General features: G+C 34.3%; 2 protein-coding genes across 3 annotated transcripts; both read right to left on the bottom strand.

Moving 5' to 3' along the window:
• Positions 1-581: 581 nt before the first annotated feature.
• On the bottom strand, positions 582-7,416 carry LOC129894287 (phosphatidylinositol 4-kinase gamma 3). Of its 2 annotated transcripts, none has more exons than XM_055969900.1 (3): positions 7,185-7,416; positions 1,776-3,165; positions 582-1,287 (listed from the first exon to the last, which is right to left on the bottom strand). In XM_055969900.1, the coding sequence occupies exons 2-3, from the start codon at positions 3,135-3,137 to the stop codon at positions 910-912; spliced, it is 1,740 nt and encodes a 579-aa protein (XP_055825875.1). In that variant the 5' UTR covers positions 3,138-3,165; positions 7,185-7,416; the 3' UTR covers positions 582-909. The 2 variants fall into 2 exon arrangements, with proteins under 2 accessions (XP_055825875.1, XP_055825876.1); XM_055969901.1 differs by having other exon boundaries at positions 7,213-7,416.
• Positions 7,417-9,867: 2,451 nt separating this feature from the next.
• Positions 9,868-17,571, bottom strand: LOC129894123 (uncharacterized). Its single transcript, XM_055969655.1, has 6 exons — positions 17,414-17,571; positions 16,488-16,989; positions 15,748-15,939; positions 13,778-13,807; positions 11,041-12,150; positions 9,868-10,661 (listed from the first exon to the last, which is right to left on the bottom strand). The coding sequence occupies exons 2-6, from the start codon at positions 16,926-16,928 to the stop codon at positions 10,110-10,112; spliced, it is 2,325 nt and encodes a 774-aa protein (XP_055825630.1). The 5' UTR covers positions 16,929-16,989; positions 17,414-17,571; the 3' UTR covers positions 9,868-10,109.
• Between the last annotated feature and the right edge of the window lie 1,620 nt (positions 17,572-19,191).

Genomic DNA, 19,191 nt, shown 5'->3' with positions numbered 1-19,191 from the left:
AAAATGCGTAGAGTTAACTATGAACTTTCAATAAAATGCATAGAGTCCCGCGTATGAATTGTCTTTGGTACTGAGTGCTTTACCCCTTTCGGCAGATCCGATAATCAGCCCCCAAAGGCCAAAGCAAGCACTGGAAATGGGTGGAAAACCAGAAAAATCATATGCACTTGGACTTGTGCTGAAGTAAGTAAAGCTAGCTAGAAGCTTAGTAAAAAGGGTCTCCTATTATAGAACTTGATCAAATCCTTTAGTTTCCCTTGAAATGGTACATAGATAGGAATATGATGCTGACAGAACAAAACCAACTTACGGTGTTAGTGCTCTCTGACTTTTCTGAAATTTAAAGTAAACATCTAAGAATGTCAAGGGTCCCAAGGCATATAATAAAGGTAGAGTTGGGGAGATTGATACGTTTGGTAACTTACAACGAAGGATCGGAAGTGGATGATTTGATATCCGTCGAATTCATGCCAACAACAACATACCAATGTAATCCCACAAATAGAGTCGGAAGAGAGTAGAATGTACACATATCTTATTCCTACCTACGAAGAAATTGGTAAAATGACAGTTGTAGTCTCTGAAATAAATGCATAGATGCGTTGCAATATCTTCCAACCCATGATGTCAAAATTAATTCATCATATCATGAGTGGTGGAGGGGACTGCAAGTTCAATTCCCTATGCGGATAGTCATGAGTCCAACAATCATATTTCCACAATAGCAAAAACCTAAACATTTCAAGTTAGAGGCCCTACGAACACCACATTGACATCCACCATCAAATTTAACTACGTCCGTCGAGATACATGGACCATAATAATGATTCACCTCCCACCTTCCCAGATTTAAGTTTCAACCAAGTAATTATTAACATATGCACAAAATTTACATCTTTCATTCACATTTTACTTAATCAGGTCATCAAGACGTCGATCTATGATGAACGATACAGACTGCAAGAATGCTGCCTCACTGGTTCCTGGGAGCACACCCTCTTCAGCTTCTTCAACAATCTCCTCAATGATGGATTCCTTTTTTAGTGTTTCCCTGCACATGATTCTTCCAATCGCAAAAGGCGTGAGACCTCTCTCTGCACCTTTCTTCAGAAGCATAGTAGAGATACGAAGTACACGTGCACACGCAAGGGACATGGTCCAACCATGAGACTTCAGAAGTTCAATGTCTTTCTCGGTATCAAGAAAATTTATGTATGCAATTGTCTCAGCAGAGTAAGGTTGTTGTGCTTGGGGCCAGTAGAGCCAATCAAATGTACAATCTTCAAACTGCATAAGAAAAGGGAAAATTGGAGGATGGGAAGGGGTAAAAAATGAGAACGGAGACACTAACGGAAAAGAAAAATCAGGGCACACGGAAGTTGTCTTGATTAATGCAATCACATTCCACAAACTGGAAGATAACACAAGAAGCATAGGATGAAAGACTGAATCAACACCTAGTGCACCATATCTACAGTGAACGAGCAAGACGATGAATAGCAGGGAATACCATCTTAGCCTATATCATACTCCTCATACAACACATTTTTGGTAAAACCTATCAGAGAAAATATAAACATCACCACAGAAGTGATAAAAAGGCCTGAAATAGACCCAGTAAAGGGAATCAGATGAGAAGTTAGTTTACAAGCTGGGACACTTACAAGTTACAACTAAAATATATTCCAACTTACCAGATTTCGGTAAAAAGAAGTTTCACACATTACTACGTGCTTCTATTTGGTAAATATAGGATGCTGAGTTAAGACACTTACATTTTCAGGTAAGCAGTAGCCATGATCAATTGGAATAAGCACAAGCTGACCATCCTTGTCATCTTTCTGAACCAAAATGTTTCCAGCATGCCTATCTGCATTAGCCAACCTTATGTCCAGCACCGAAATCCTGTGTACATCATCAACAGGAAAAGCACGAGGACCAATATCTTCACAACTTCCACAGTTCTTCATGAACATCTGCAGTGACCCAATCTTAAGACTCTTTGATGAATATTCACAGCCTTCAGCATAGTTGAAACCGGTATGGAGACACTTGACCATAACTGTGGGAGGAACCCCAGCAAATCCCTTCTCATCGCTACAAGCTGAGCGAGGTCCCGACTTGGGATGATCCAAAATATATGCAGCAACCTCCCTAAATGCCCCCTCTCCTACACGTGTACCCTTCTTCAACCCCTCACCATCTACAGACAAGGGCAGCCCCTGGGGATTATTCACAGCCATAGGCTCCTCGTCTGTTGGTTTAAAAACAGAGACATAATTCTGAGCACATGAATCAAGCATGAAATAAGCACCCCCTGATCCCTTAGAAGACCTAATGGGTTGGTGACCCCTGGCTATCCCATCGAAAGTGCTACCAATCAGCTTCTTAACCACTGGTGATAGTGTGATCTTAGGATTGACAATCAATGGTTCCAAATTAAAACTTCTTGGCACAGTATTGAGTGCAACAGCCTGAAGCCTCTCTTGGAGTTTCTCTGCATCAGACCCTTTCTCATTTGATGCTGATGCTACAACTGAAACTTCAAAATCTTTTTGCACGGCTTCAGCCTGTACTTTAGCTGATTTACGCACCAACAAGTGAATCACTGCATCATTGCTTTTACAAATATCATTTATCAGCCTCTTATCTTCTAGTTCCTCACCATCAAGTATTAGTTCCTGTTTACTAAGATCATGAAAACCTTTCTCCTTCTTTGCAATCTGCTGTTTCACATAACCAACATTTCTTTTTCTATCGACATGGAACTCAAACTCCTGACCACACACTGTCCTAACAGTAATTGCTTGTAAATCAGATAGCCGAAGAACCAAATGCAAAATGTTACCATCAGCGACCCCATAGTCCCGCACACAGGAATTGTTCCGAGCCAACTCCTTTCCATCAAAGACAAGCTTCTGCTTCTTCACAAAGAAACCTTTGAATGTCTGGATTTTAAATTTCACAGAAGCAATCGAGTCGGACTCCTTAACACGCAAGGGAATTACAGACCCACCCACGGTCAAAAAAATCAAGATCGAATCATTCGACCTGGAACCATATTGTCCTGCCAAACAGCTTGCTAAATTCAAATTATCTTCATACACTGGACTAAGCGCAACCGTAGCAATAGACATTGTTCCCTAAAGGTAAGGACTTCTTTCCCTGCAAATCAAATTTACTCATCAGAGTTGGTATGTGATAAATAATTGGGACGCATCATACTTGATTAACCCGTCAACAATTACGGAAGCCACAAATAAATATAGTTTAAAATGCTAATACCTCAGAACCTCACAAGTTGCGGCTAAAACTAACACTGCAGTTAGAGATTGAAACAAAGATGCCCTCAATGGCCAGGAATTCAGAAGAACAAAAGGAGAAACGTGGAATTTAAGATACTGCAGCAAAATCTGTAGTGTCAACAGCAAACCAGCACTAGAACTAAGGTCTAATTCAGAACCAAGTCAGACCTCAGCTCACCATCTATTAGCGTTTTCACAAACAACACCATGATAACATCAACTATTTATTCAAAGATTTTATTCTCCAAAAACGGTAGTAAGAATCACTAGGATTTAGTCTCCCACCGACCGAATATAAGATGGAACACAGAAAAAAAAATTAAATATGTTAAGCTTGTTATCAAACCGTGTTCACAACTATAAATCAAAAAAGTTGAAGAAAAGAAAAATATTTCGAGCACATAATTTTCTTGTGCATCTTTATGGAATTTAATTCCTTCCCTGTTACCAAGGTACTTGAATTAATTCCTTCCACAATAGGACGGATAAACTATTTTGCAATAGTGACAATGACAATTGCAAAATTTCAACAAACTCAAATAGCGGAGTAAATCACAAGCCGCTTATTTTGTTTTGAAAACAATGCAGAATGAGGGGAGAAAGTTTGCAGTCTTTTGTTTTGTTTTGGTGTCCAATTTGACGCAAGGCTTTTAAAAGTGAGGCAGAGAGGTGCAATTCAAAAGGTGCCTTTTTTTCAGATAAGGATGCGTTAATTCTACGGTTGTCAGTTTCCTAGTTATGAGTTGCGTTTATAAGAAACTCATTTGGATCAATGAGAAGGATTTCCTTTTCTTCTTCCTTTTTTCCAAAATTTGTTATATAGAATTTAGGGTTTTTGGTTTTAGGCCTAGACTTGAACATTAAAATGGTGAAAGAAGGTCTAGTTGGTCTGGTAAACTCATTAGGTTTCTATCTGTTTATCTATCAGATTGCTGCAAGTTCAACTTATGTATTGAGAAATGTCATTCTCTAACAAATAAACTGTTGGTATAGAGTTCATTTTGCAGTCAACAAAAGCAGATCTAAAAGCTCTCCATTCCAATTACGGGTGGATGTCAAGATACTGATTTTATTGGCCTATGGTTCTTTTCATGAATCCCCTTGGCTTTTTTTTAGCTTCCATTACTCTTTGTTACTTGACATTTTCTACATTTCTTTATATTCGGGAGAACTAGTTAATATGTTGCCACAAATCAAATTTTACTCATTAAGCACGGGATTAATTATTCCAAACAAAAATGTTGATAATCAGTCAACAAAATGACAAATATACATCATTTTGAAAAACCAAAACTTTGGTACAAGAATTGTTTCTAAAATTAATAGCAGCAACTATAGATTTCAGACAAATACGCCATGAATAGCCAAGAATTAGGCACAGCAGAGCAGAGACATGGAACTAGAGGTAAATTTTTAGCAAACCCCCAAGTGCAAGTAGCTAACCAGCAAAATAACTAAGGTTTGATTGAGACTGAATTCAGTCACCATCAGCTCACAAACTCTTAAAAGCAATTTCAGAAACCTCACCAAGATAACACCAACTATTGTTCCAACTGGGGGTGGCAATGAGCGGTTTAGGTTGTATTTGGTCTGGTCAAAATGGAGTATATCACTAGATGGGTCATTGCCCAACCTCGCCCAAAGATTACTAAATATAACTCAAATATTATATTTGGTAGCAAAAATAAATTTACTAGATATACCAATATAGACATCAACAAACTTTCTCAACAAATCCTATTAATTAAATCTTCTCATTTAAATATTTGAACATAAAGCTACTTGTATAAAGAAAATACTTTACATGGAACAATTATTACACGTAAGCCAGTATTTACGTATAACCATATAATCACAACACATAATAATGCATACTTACACTCAAAGGAAAAAACCAATACCTTGGAAAAAATTATTACCTACATGAAATTCAATATCTTGGAAAATTTTGACAGATAATTTCTGTGTCATTGTTAAATTAATAAGTCTTCTGTTAATTTTAGAATTAAATTTGAACAATTATAGTATCATTACTTCAAAAATTTAGAGAGAAAAAATAACCAATCATATTAAGTCACTAAAAGAATTGAAATCTAGGCTTAAAGTTGTCCAGGAATCTTCAAAAGGAAAAATGAAGAAGCATAAAGTCACTATAATAAGTAGCATTAAGTAATAACTGAAGATAAGATAATCTCAATTTCCTCTTAAATGACAAAATACAAAAGAGGGAAAAACAAACATTCACGTAAAATAGGTACCTTCATGGGTTGGATTTGGGCACTTTCATGGGTTGAAATGGGCTATGCCCAAATCAGCCCATCAGAAAATTGCATCATTGCCCAAAACCGTAAGTTATTGGGCGGGTTAGATGGGCTCGGGCCATTTTTTCCACCCCTAGTTCCAGCAAAGAGGACCAAAGAGAAAAGGGGTTTCTGGGGTTAAAGCAAGAAACAAAGATACACTATGGGAACATGAAAGCGAAAACTCTTTAATCCAAAAATGTTAAGAAGCTAACAAAAATGTTGTTTTCTGATAAGCAGGGGTGGACACACATTCCCCAAAGTTTTCAAAAGACTCTCGACTCAATAAAAGCATAGAAAGAGGTCAGATAAGGCTAAGAAATTCGAAGCGATTTGGAAAGCAAATAATGAAAGCTTTACGGATAAAATAGGCTCTTTGAAACTAATCTTTTGTTAAAATTTTCCTTTTGGAGTGATAGTGTATGAATAGGGTAACAACATACTTGTCCAGTTTGGACTTTGCGCCCCTTAAGAAACATTGATTAGTATGAGTAGTTTACCACAATACCCATATTAATTGATGTTTAATCTTAGGTCTTAAGAAATGATTTGGGAAATTATGTTAATTAATGCTACGGGTAAAACATGAAGAAAAAAAATGTGTTTCTCTTGATATGCTTATACAGTGGACAAGTAAAAGTGAACGGAGGGAATAGAATATCAATAACGACTGTGAAATTTCTTGAAACATTTACTTCCGTCAATTAGTAGCATAATGATTAACATTTATGTTATGTTTATTATTGAGAATGAATATTTATGTTAGTGTTTATTTCGACAACATTTACGAAAAATCCTACGTACGCCACTGCTGATAAGGATGTGTTTATTATGCAATATTCAGTTCCCCAGCTACGAGTTGCGTTTATTAGAAACTCGTTAGGATCCATGAGAAAGATTTACTTTTTCCTCTTCTTTTTAATTTATGAAATAGAGTTTAGGGTTTTGGTTTTAGGTCTAGACTTTGAAGTTCAAATACTGAAAGGACTAGTAAATGCAGTAGAATCATGAAGTTTCTATCAGTTCGTCAACCGCATTGCTGCTATTTCAACTTTAACATTGAGAAGCATCTCTCTCTAACCAAATTAACTGTTTGTATAGAGTTGTCAACAAAAGCAGGCAGATCTCAGTTCCAATTCTGGAATTTTATTGGCTTATGCTTCTTTTCATGAATCTCCCTTGGCTACTATTTGCCTTCCATTACTCCTTATTACTATACATTGGCTACATTTTGATCAAATTTTGCTCATCAGATTAAACACAGGATTAATTATCCCAAACAATCATGTTGATAATTACTCAACAAAATCACAATTAAACATAAACTTACAATTCAAAATTGCTACTAAAATTAACAGCAGCAACTACAGATTTCAAACAAATATGCCCTGAATAGACACATCGGAGTAACCCTGCATACGAACTAAAGTTCAATTGAGATCCGATTCAGTAACCATCAGCTCACCAAATCTAACAATTTTTCCAGCAAAGAGCAAAAAGGGGATTTTGGGGATTAAACAACAAACAAAGATACACTTAACTATGTCCTAAAAAATAGCGCAAAATGTGAATTTCTTACCAGAAAGAGAACAGAAATCAAAGCAAACCTTGAATCTCTTCGCAGATTATCTAATATCCATTGTGAATTTTGCCCTCATCAAGTTTCCTTCGATCCTTTCTCCAACTATAATTTTTCTCCTTTTTTTTTGCTCAGTAGAGCGGATTTTAGCTTAAAGGAGTAATGATATTTATGATGCCCTCCATGCATATATAGAAAATGGAAATTTTACACTTTTCACCGTAAGAAACGGGCTTTGTTTTTACACTTGGTTGAATATTCTAGAACTTTAATACGGGTATTATCATCTTTTATTATTTAACTTAATCTCGATAAATATTTATTTACTCTAATTTTGAATGTACATTAGTAAACATTTAAATATGTATAAAATTAAATAAATAAACACATGTTTCCTACATGATATAATACATATACATCGCTACGTAGAATGATTGGTCAAACTTTATACAAGCTTAACACCTCATTTGGATGATTGTTATACATCGTTACCTTAATATTTTCTTCTCAATTTATCTTTACTTATTATTTGAAAATCTTATTTTATCATTTATCCTACCTTTTCATAATAGTTCTTCGAACGATACAATATATTCAAACGTAGTATTCATTAAACAATCCAGTATGATACATTATGAAACAATACGTAACAACCATCCAAACAGAGTGTAAGTGTGAGGCCTATGTATACTCAAAGTTGAAAAATATAGATATTAGTTACGTCCAAGTTAAAGAACACATTTAAGTATTGTGTTTTTTTTTCTTAATCTTTTATTGAATTGCTTATGAACTCGTTACTAAGAATTAGATACAGCTCAAAAAGCTTAATTAGAAGAGAGAGAATGAAAACAAAAACTAAGCTTCTTTTACATTTATTAATATACCAAATAGATGAATGCATAATATCTATAATTGTTACTATTTAATTATAACTAAATAATTCTATATACTTAATTAATGTGGATAAGTACTTAACCAAAAGTTACTACAGGTCATTACAAAAAAGTTGAAAAGAAACAAAAATACATATGAATAAGGGACAAGGGATTCAGGTCTTTTTTTTTTCTTTTTACCTCGAGTGAGAGATGATAATTTCATTTTTTTCCACCCTAAGTGGGAATCATTTTTAAATTGTATTCCCTTTGTTTTATAACTTGTCGTTTTAGCTCAAAAAATCTAATTCAAATTAATTAATCATTTTAAGAATTCAAGATTAAAGTTATAATTTTTTTCCAATTTTACGCTTAACATTAAAGAAGTATGCACAATATTTAATAGAAAAATCAGTTTGTTTATATTATTTTTAGTTGCATGAAAAAATTAGAATTATAATTAAAATGGAAGGTGAAGGTTATTACCTAATGTGCATTGAGTGCTCATCCGAAATAGAGATTATAACAATCGCAGATTATCCTGATGTTCTTAAAAAAAAAAAAAAGAGGAGTAATTTTTTACCCTTTTAACTTGGCCAACAATGACTGTTAAAAAAAGGCAGGTAAAAGCAACAGAACTTGGCCACCAAGACATGTCTGACATGGCAACTACGAATGATTGCCAATTGTATTTTGCCAAGTGAGCAAAATTTATATTTCTCCTATTAGGTGAAGATTTGATTACATTATCTTAAAAGGAATATTTTGGTACGTGTGCGCAGGCGCGGATCTAAGGGGCGGGAGGAGTTCACCCCAAACTCTTCGGAAAAAAGTACACTATATCTATAAGATAAATTATTTGTATTTTATGTATTTATATTAACTTTGAATCTCTTAAATAAGAAATAAAGTGTAGCACATACCTCAGGGAATAGTGTCTTTCAAATGAACCTTTACGTTCAGGATTTAAATCTCACTATATAAGTATTATGGGATTCAGTATTATATTTTTATCTTCTATTATTTCTTTGCATTTAATTTTGGAAACAACCCCTTGTTACCCGGCCCAATTCTTCACTATTAAATATATATTATTATTATTTGAAAAAAAGTGCTGAAATAATGGATTTAGTCCCAAAAAAAGCAATCAGTCCAAAAAATCGATCTTTTGAGTACAAATCCTGGCGGAAGTGAAAATTTTGGATCCGCTTAGGGGGTGGGGAGGAATGTCCATTAAGTACTTGTCTATTTCTTTTTCTTTACCTGGAATAAATTGCATCAGGACCATTAAAATATTTGAAAGTAACACCTAATTCACTAAAATTAAAATGGTTGTGATTAAACTGATTAATGTATGTTCTTGTTGTAACTAATATTTATATGTATGTTGTGTGGAAATATACTCATTTGAAGTTAACTTAAGCAAATTCCTTCCGTACCCACTATTTTATTTTTGATATCCAATCAACACAATTTTATTTCTCTTTGGTTTTGATACTAAGCTAAAACAAATTACTCCACTACATTTTCCACCAAACTCACTAAAAATTGCTGAAATTTAATCCAAAACGTGTATGTATTTATATGAGAAACAAAATAATCTACCTATCAACATAAAGAAAAACGGAAAGTTCAAATTTAATTTCTATGAGTTTTATCTTTATGATTTTAGTATTGAACTCGTCATATGGATTTATATCAATATATATTTCGCACCAAAAATATTGAATTGAAATGAACTCGTACCAAATACATAAGATGTTCCCTTGATGTGGAGAACAAAGACTAGGTCACCCCAAAAATCAATGACAGAGATGGTAAAAACCAAATTTCTCCACAGGAAGTAAAGTGTTGTATTATTTTTGTACATCTGGTAAGCTAAATGGTACATGGCAGCTATTTCAGTTAACACAAACAAATTTTATTATCATGCCTACCTTTCTTCTAGTTTTATAGAGAATAGTAATTTTTTTTCTTCTATAATCAAGTGAAACATGCTGTGTTGAACTGGAAATGAGCCCCAAAATCTTCTCAGAACAATGAGCTAGGCCATTCACAAGCTCCTCTCAATGAATTCCCAAATTCTCGCCTCCATGTATATACGGTCTCTCAGTCTCCGAGGCGTGTGACGTTCATCTGGGAATATTAACAACTCATAAGGCTTTCCAGCTGCCACGAGTGCATTAATAAGCCTAGCAGTGTGCCTAAAATGCACATTTTCATCAATCATGCCATGCACGAGTAAAAGCTTCCCTTTGATCTTGTCTACGTGGTGCATTACGGAGCCCTCTCGATAGGCTGATGGATTTTCAGATGGTAGGCCCATATACTTTTCTGTGTAGAATGTATCATATCCGTCCCATGATGTGACCGGGGCACCTGATACGGCACATTTGAATACCTCAGGGTACCTTGCCAATGTCATAGCTGAGAGATACCCACCGTAGCTCCATCCATATAATCCAATGTGGCCCTGTTTTGCAAGCCCTTGTTTCTGGAGCCACTCAGCTCCTGTCAGTTGATCGTCAGCGTCAACGAGGCCAAAGTTATGTTTCAGTGCACCCTCGAACATGAGTCCTCGTCGAGCAGTGCCTCTATTGTCCAACTGTAAAAAGTTGAGCAGTTAAGTTCGGAATGTCTTTTTCTTTACCTTATTTATTCTGTATTGTCTATGTTAGTCCTAAAGAATCCCTAAAAACAAATATAAACAATCTCCTTCAATAAAAACTACAGGAAACTCAATTTAGAAAATAGACAACAGACAAGGGACAATGGTCTCCACATAAAAGTCATGTTTGGAATCCAATTTTTGGGCCCTAACTATGGTTGAAGGACAAGATCGGCAATTTTAGGATAGAGAACAAGAGATGTTTATAAAAACAATCAGACTTCAACCCCTATTGAACAAAACTGGTATGGCCAACAACAACTGCAGGAATTCAGATAAAAATGCGTATGGACGAGAAAGATAAAGAGGAGCAAACCTTCCAAACTAAGATGCCTCTGCTTCTTAGATACTGAGCTCTCATGTCGACTGTGTTTGTCCATGAGTCACACACAAGCTGTACACTGGGACCACCATAGACTTCAATCATAGTTCTGTATGGAGGAGGTCCAAACTTCATTGGATCTGGTTTGTATAATGCCCCATACAAAACAGTTCCATCCTTTGCCTGTATCTGAATTATTTCTGGTGATTCAAGATGGAGTCTTTTGGATTGTGGAACACTGACCGGTTGATCAAATAAATGCATAATCAAGTTTCCATCATGCAAGGAGCAGAGTGAAATTTTGGGAGGTGAGACCAAGGAATCATGGATATCTATGAATCTTTGCATTTGATGATCAAGCACAACTACATGTTTTCCATGTCCATTAGTCAATCTCAAAGGGGACTGCAATGGACTGTTAGCATCGGGGAACAATTTAGCACAGTAAAGGTGAGATTCCATAGGCCCGTCCAAAGTTCCTGTAAAATATACAAAGCCAGTAACTTCATTTACACCCGCAACTTGTTCAACCAGCCAATCCCCTTGAGTTATTGCTCCCAAACAGACTCCATTTGTGTCATGAAGATACAAATGTTTGAACCCTGTTTTCTCGCTTGCCCAAATAAATGCACCATTAGTACTGTTGAGTCCTTTGTCCAAAGGTATAAAACAATCGTGAATATTGACCCATGTATCATGTTCTTCAACCAATATTACATTCCTTTGCCCTGTCTTGATATCAAACTTAATGATTTTCAGTTTGGATTGTGATCGATTCAAGACCTGTGCAGTCAGAATATTCCCATGCATCCAATTCACTCTGGCCAAATATTCCTCGTCCTCATATGCTTTGTCCATTACACCACAAAGAAGATCCATCCATGTTATTTGACCTCCATTAGCTGAAACCACTCCCAGGCGAACTTTGACATTTGGTCCTCCGACAAAAGGGTAAGCATGGTCTTCCTGTGCCTCAGGACCAACAGAACTTTTACCTTGATGCATAATTCTGAATAAAGGTATACCAGATGAATCAACTTGTGTGAATGCTATATATTTGCTGTCCAGTGACCACCAGTACCCATTTTTCCGTTCCATCTCCTCCTACAATCAGAAAAAATGAAATGTTTTCTGGCTAAGACCAAGAAGGTGACAATTGAAGCATCTTGCAATAAGCAAGCAACCCCATCCATAATACTAGAGCTCTAAACGATACATTTGCTATTTGCAGGTCAAAATTTCATAACGGCTACTGAAAGTGCTGGAGAAATATTAGTCAGAATTATCACAAAAAAATAGTTGAAAGATTTAGTGGAATTACATAAGTTGCTCCTCAAACTTGTCCAGAGAACTTAGTTACGCACTTTAACTTTACGGGCATTTCTTTACCCCCTATTCTAATATGAAGTGAAATTAATACTTCATTAATATTTGACATGACATAAAAGTGTTGTTAGCTTTCTGGAAGTGCGGGAAAAGGAAAAATTAACACCAAAATGATCCAAACTATACATATGTCATCTTCTAATTCGATGACATTAATTTTACTTAATTATATTTTTCTTAAATATTTTATTTTTCATTTTAGGTATTCTTTTCCATTTATCTTTCTTATTCTTTTCAGTTTTCTCTTTCTTGCTTTCTCCATATTTTCCCGATGCTGTCTCCCCATTTCCCCACACCTCCATGCCATTCTCTGTCTTCATTGTTTCGTGGTAAATAAAACTAGTTGATGGGTTAATATTTACACAATATAATAAAGATCAAATTTATTTCTTAGAAAATTGGATGTGGGTTTGATAGGCCTGAAAATGTACATGCCGGGGTCATATTTTTATGATAAAATTGACGTCGTGTATGTTTTCTTTCTAAAACACGAACTAAAACACTTTTATCAGATTCCTTATAAATCAGAATCTAAGATTCAAAAGTAGAGATTGAAGCCGGGTCATCTTCACATGAAAATTAAATTTCGGAGACCTTGCTTTCCTCCATATATCTCATCTCTACATTACCCCGTTGAAAAACCCTTTGAATTAAGGGTGAGGTGTGTGTGTGTATTGGGAATTTGATAAACAAAAATTAGTCTACTATAAATGTGAAGCTGCAGATATGAAAAAAGAAGAAAAGGTAAGGAAAGAGAAAGAAAAAGGTTTAAAAAACAAAGGAACAAAAAAAATTGATTAAAAAAAAGGTGGTATACAACTGTCAAGTGCGTATATAACACTCATGTACATAAATCTGGGATTGTGTTTGGAAGGAGGTATTAATTTTACTTTAGATTAGAATAGGAGAAGTAATATATTTCCCGTAAAGTTAAAGCGCGTAACTGAGTTCACAGAACAAGTTTGAGGTGCAACTTATGTATTTTCTCTAAAATTATTTTTTAGCTACATCGTACTTCTATGTCAAGATGTCAACTATACCTGAACTTTGGAATAAAGCTTCCAAATTTTAACAAAATAAGTTCAAAAACACTAGATCCAAACTAAAGGAAATAAGGATATCAACCATTTAAAATACTTTCTCCAATCACTTGACTATGTTTATGTTCATTTCCTTGCTCAGAGAAAATAACTTTTTGAACAAGCTTTATGGAGATATTCATAAACATAGGTCTTAAAGGTAACGTTATTTACTAAAACAGGTAAATGATGAAATGTCAATATCAACGTCAAACAGGATACTTTTCCCTAAACTAGTAATAATAAAATATCGATACCGATCTCACCTGAGCAATGTATTCAGCAAGCCCATGAGTCTGCAGATGGGAAAAAAAGGAAGGCAAAGAGGATTAGTATCAAATTAATTTAATAAAACACCATAAAACTAAACAAAGTAGCCAACACAATATGCATGGGAGGTTTTCATCTCTAGAAGGTGACTCTGATGAAAAGAAGGATTCAGATACGAACTCTAGCCAACACAGCTGTTAAATGATAATTTCCGTTAAAAGAAGAGATTCTTGCAGATACTCAATGATTTCATCTTCACTGTATTCCTTTTTTTTTCTTTGTACCTTGACCATCCCACTCGTTTTTCTCCCTCACGCAATAACTTATACTCTTGCTATAACCTAAAAGGTTTCTTTCTACAACCATCAGTATTACATTAGTTAGACTTATTACATATGTACAGATGTAATAGTTTATGTATTAGTGTCTACATTAGGTTAACATGCCATACAATTCAAGATATTTGTCTTCATGCATTCTCCTCATCTTTCTCTCGTATTCTCCTCACTCATAGATTGAGAGTGCAAGTGATGATAAAATTTCCATTTTCCGAAAGAATCGTGATAGTGTCAAAAAAAAGTACAGAATAACATTTATATCTAAATCCAACTTGCTGTTCTAATTTAAAGCTAAAAGAAATACAACCAATGTGAATGTTAAAAGATCATAAGAAGAGAGACAAATTAACTAGTGCAAGTTGTTTCTCAATGTTTCTGGGTAATGCAACTTGCAAGGGGCTAATAACAATCCAACACCTCAAATGAAGAAAAGATTCCCTCCATCGTCTTTTAAAGTGTCCCTTTCCCTCACTATGCTATAACATGTTAGAGGTAGGGCTTTTTTTCCAATGAGTGGAGTCGCGTTCCCTTCATTGAACTGTTTCTAATATGCTTTTCATTTTTGATAACTAATTCCATTTTGGTCTGTCTGTAATTGTTAACAAATAAATTTTAGCTCCTTGAAATTGCAGCTCATCACCGCAGTGTGTTCCACTTAGATTTTTCAAATTTAGTGAAGATTTCAATGAAATTTAAGGGGGTTCACCATAACTAATTAACAGCGGGAACGACATGCGCTTTCATTCCTCAATCCATTGATCCCTTCCTTCATATACCTCTCCCCCCCCCCCCCCACCACCAATAGATAGAGACAAATAGGAAAAATTGAACCACGTCTACAAAATGCCAGTACCATGCAGCTGCTTCAAGGCCAATGTGATGCTCCTTGGTTAGATGACCACATAAAATATAAGAAAGTCCCAGGTTAAATACAAAAAGCTAAGACTCTAAACTCAAACCTAAAATAATGAACCTTTAACTTCAAATTCCTATTTGAACAACTTTTTATTGTTATTGATCCATTCGTATCATTACTAAACTAAAATAGCTTACTCAACCTCGATGATTGCTTATTCATAGGCTATTATGAGTTCAAGACATGCAGCTATGGTGAAATTAGTAGACACGCTGCTCTTAGGAAGCAATGCTAATGCATCTCGAGTTGAGTCTGAGTGGCGGTATACCATCTTCTTAAAAGGATAAATAGATCTTATAATGAATTCAATTCCCGATTTCCATTTTAGAATTATGTAATTAAGGGACTCTTCTATTTAAAGATTTTTTAATGATATTCTCAACCTTAGAGCATATATTAACTCGCATTTCCTTTTTGATTGTTTCAATTGTAATTACAATTCATTTGATAAACTTTGTAGTCAATGAAATCGTAAAACTATATGACCAAGTATCAAGGTCAACAAGATGGACCAAATAAACGAATCACTGCACAAGGTTTCTACTTGAGCTACCAAATAATATGTGACAAGGAGAGGATGAACAAGGCATAAATTAGCATTAAAACTATGACATATGATGCACATTACATGTGAAGAGCAATTAACTTCGTTAAGCACTCATAGCAATAGATAAGACATAATTAGCAACAAGTATCTGGAACAAGTCCTTACTATAACATTGCCATCGGCGCCCGTTGTTAACTGATTAGATTCATGGTACAAAAGATTTAACACGTGCAACTCATTATCTCTCACATAGGCAAGCCTGGTACCATCAGGTGAAATATGTGGATCCAAGACCGGCGAGGAGGATGTACTTGCTATCTTAAGTTCTGGTTCTGCATTCTGATCCTTCAAGTATAACTGTTTTACATATAAAGTAAACTCTGATTAGATCTGATAATTGGAGAAAAAATTTCAAAGAATCAGTTTGGACCCCCACAGAGAATTAGAATGTGTTAATCAAAACTCAAATATTTGAGGACTACAGAGGCCAAAAGAAGGACGATATATTAAGCGGACTAGTATAGAAAGAAAAATTGCCACTTATTTCAGATAAACCTGTTCTAATTTTTTACAACTTAAATTCTTTTTTACACCAAAAGAATGCTTTTACCACTAAATAATTACTCCTATATAATACACGTCATTAGTGAGGTTGTGCATGTATGTTAGTTTTTTCCATAGAAAAGAGTATCGGGGGGTTGGCCCAGTGCAGAATATCCCAGCATTTTAAGGTTTCGGAATAGACAAAAAATGAGAGAATTTCACAACTGGCAGACAACAGCTTTTTTTCTTTAATTACCAATTGCATCAACAAGTAATTCAGGAGTTTATAGTTCAGTTGAACAATACGGATTGCATTAAATAGAAAGTGAGCACTAAAACTTACATGAGAAAAGATAACTTACTCCAGCAGGTAGTGGTACCATAATGACCTTCCGTCTTGCGCTTGCCTTAACCCACTCATATCGTGTTACCCCTAAACCACGCTCCCTTGACCTTTCCCTTCTAAGCTTCTCTTCAGCAGATAAGTTATTCTCGTTGAGTCCACCATCGGGTGGACTAAAGAACAATTCGTGCCTTCCACTCTTGAGATCCAATACAAAAACCTTTCTACATAGATTTTGGTTTGGACTATACAAATATGTAACTAAACTATCATCTGGACTAAAACCTATAGACGTTGGTGAACCACAACCAGGCAGAGGATACTGCACTATATCTTCAACAGGAAACAAGATGCAATCCTCTAGAGGCTTTGCAACATTTGTATCAGTCCCCGGCATCTCACTTGAAAATGATCTCGAACGTTTCAAACACTTGTTTTTACTCGAATTTGTTGATTGCATTACAGATTAGGACAATCCAAGATTGTACAATTCACACATTGATCCAATCAATCTCACAATTCTGCACAAAAACACGATATCAATTCAATCTAATGCTACCAGTTCTTCGCCAAATTACTTCTCACACATTCTACAACAAGAAAACAAACCAAATAAAGAACTAAAACAAGAAAATAGAAAACACCCAGTAGTAAAATAAACCAAATAAAGAACTAAAACAAGAAAACAGAAAACACCCATTAGTAAAATAAACCAAATAAAGAACTAAATCAAGAAAACAAACCATTTAAGAACTAAAACAACAAAAACAGAAAACACCCATTAGTAAAATAAACGAAGATTTTAAAACAAAAACAAATAAAGTTGCAATCTTTACACTACCAAAAACTGTTTAATTCAAGAACATAAACACTAAATAGAGTAATCAAAGATTTATAAACCAATCAATCTGTAATAAGTGATTATAAGAGATTGAAAGAACATGCCTGAAAGTGAGAAAGTGGGAAATCCAATCGGATCTTTTTTAGATTCTCAATGGACAAGATTCGGATTCATAAATTTGGGTTTTAGTTTCTGTTGGAAATTTATAAACTTTTCTGAAAAAAATAGAATCGGAGATTGTTGGGTCCAAAACAAAAATGTTGAATTGACTGCAAAAATATCGTTTTATACAGAGGAGCGTGGGGTAACGTGGGCGCGTCGGACAAGTTTTTCTTGCTGTGCATGATTGCAACATACACTTGTCATTATGAATGGCTAAAAATTGATTCAAATCAAAAAATTGAATTAAATAATTAATTTTATTTATATTTAGTTTAATTTCATTTTATATTTTTAAAATTTAATAATTTTTTATTTGGTTTAAAAATATCAAAGAAACAATATATTATATACATATTTTTTTATAATTATATACACATAATATATTATTTTTTGTAAAAAAGCTCAAAACAAAAAGTACAGCAAAAGGCCAATTGAGTACAAACCCAAAACCAGCAAAAATAAAATAAAAGTAAACAACAGTCGATTCTAATTTCCTGTTGATGGGTAAAAATCAAACCTCTTTAAGATTTTCTGGGCTGTAACTTACAACGAGTGATTGGCGGGTTGTTTGGTTAGCCTCTCTTGCTAACTAATTTGTGTCTATTCCATCACTCTGTCTTTTGGTTTTTATTTTAGGATAATTAAGTAAAATGACCCCTTGGTCATAAATTCTTTTTTCAAAATAGCTCAATTATCATTTTTTTATCAAAAATAATTGTTCGACACTTTTCAATTATAAATGAAGTATAATACGCATTTTCTTCATCGCCTTCTTTGGTCTTCTTCTTCCGATCATTAATGACTTCTTCTTCATTCCTTCCTCCTTCTTCTTCGTTGTTTTCCTTCTCCTCCTCCTTTTCTTTCTTTCATGTTCAAAGTTCAAATTTTAAAATCAATATGCCCTAAACGTGAATCGTTTTGAGTGAATAATATATCAAAAGAGACAAAACATTGAAAGAAGCTACTAATCGGTTATTTGGCCTGATCGAGCAACTATGAACAGTTATCGCCTACATAACCTACCCCCAGACCATATCTAAAATTTGGGATTGTTTATAGGAGATTGAATTGGTTGGGATTAAAAAAAATTGATATGCAATGTAGACTTTATCATATCAACAATATAGATAAATGTATATATATCTCTGATATATAGTTATACATCATTAATACACGAATATACATTTTATATATATAAAACCATTTTGTTGAAAGTATTTTTTGTTGCATGTACATACATATCGCTAATTTTTGCCTCTTTTTTTTATGTAAATGAAAAATTGGGTATATTTGGTGCAAATGAAATTATTTTATTATATATTTATGAAATTTACCATTTTATTTTCATGTATGATTAATAACTGAACAATCGAACAAAATCAATATCTATCAAACCGATAAAAATATATATTATATTTAGTTTAATTCAATTTTAATAATTTAAAAATTGATTAATTTAATTTTGGTTTTAATTTTGACCACTAACCCACCAACCTAGTAACACCCCCCACTACACACTTGACATTTACGAATTTCAAGTTCTCCTACCTCAAAGGTTGTGATATATCCTTAATTAGGAAAAAAATGATTCAAGTTCAGCACTTTAAAATTCACTGTCAAATAAATTAAATTAGTCTTTATGCATCAAGAATCAACATTACTACTTACTAGATATAACACTTTTTTTACATCTTATTATTTGACAAGAAAAAAAATAGTA

The sequence above is a fragment of the Solanum dulcamara genome, chromosome 7 (assembly GCF_947179165.1).
Source record: "Solanum dulcamara chromosome 7, daSolDulc1.2, whole genome shotgun sequence".
Lineage (NCBI taxonomy): Eukaryota > Viridiplantae > Streptophyta > Magnoliopsida > Solanales > Solanaceae > Solanum > Solanum dulcamara.
The sequence above is the reverse complement of the archived record's forward strand: the minus strand, read 5'-3'. Positions and strand labels throughout refer to the sequence as shown.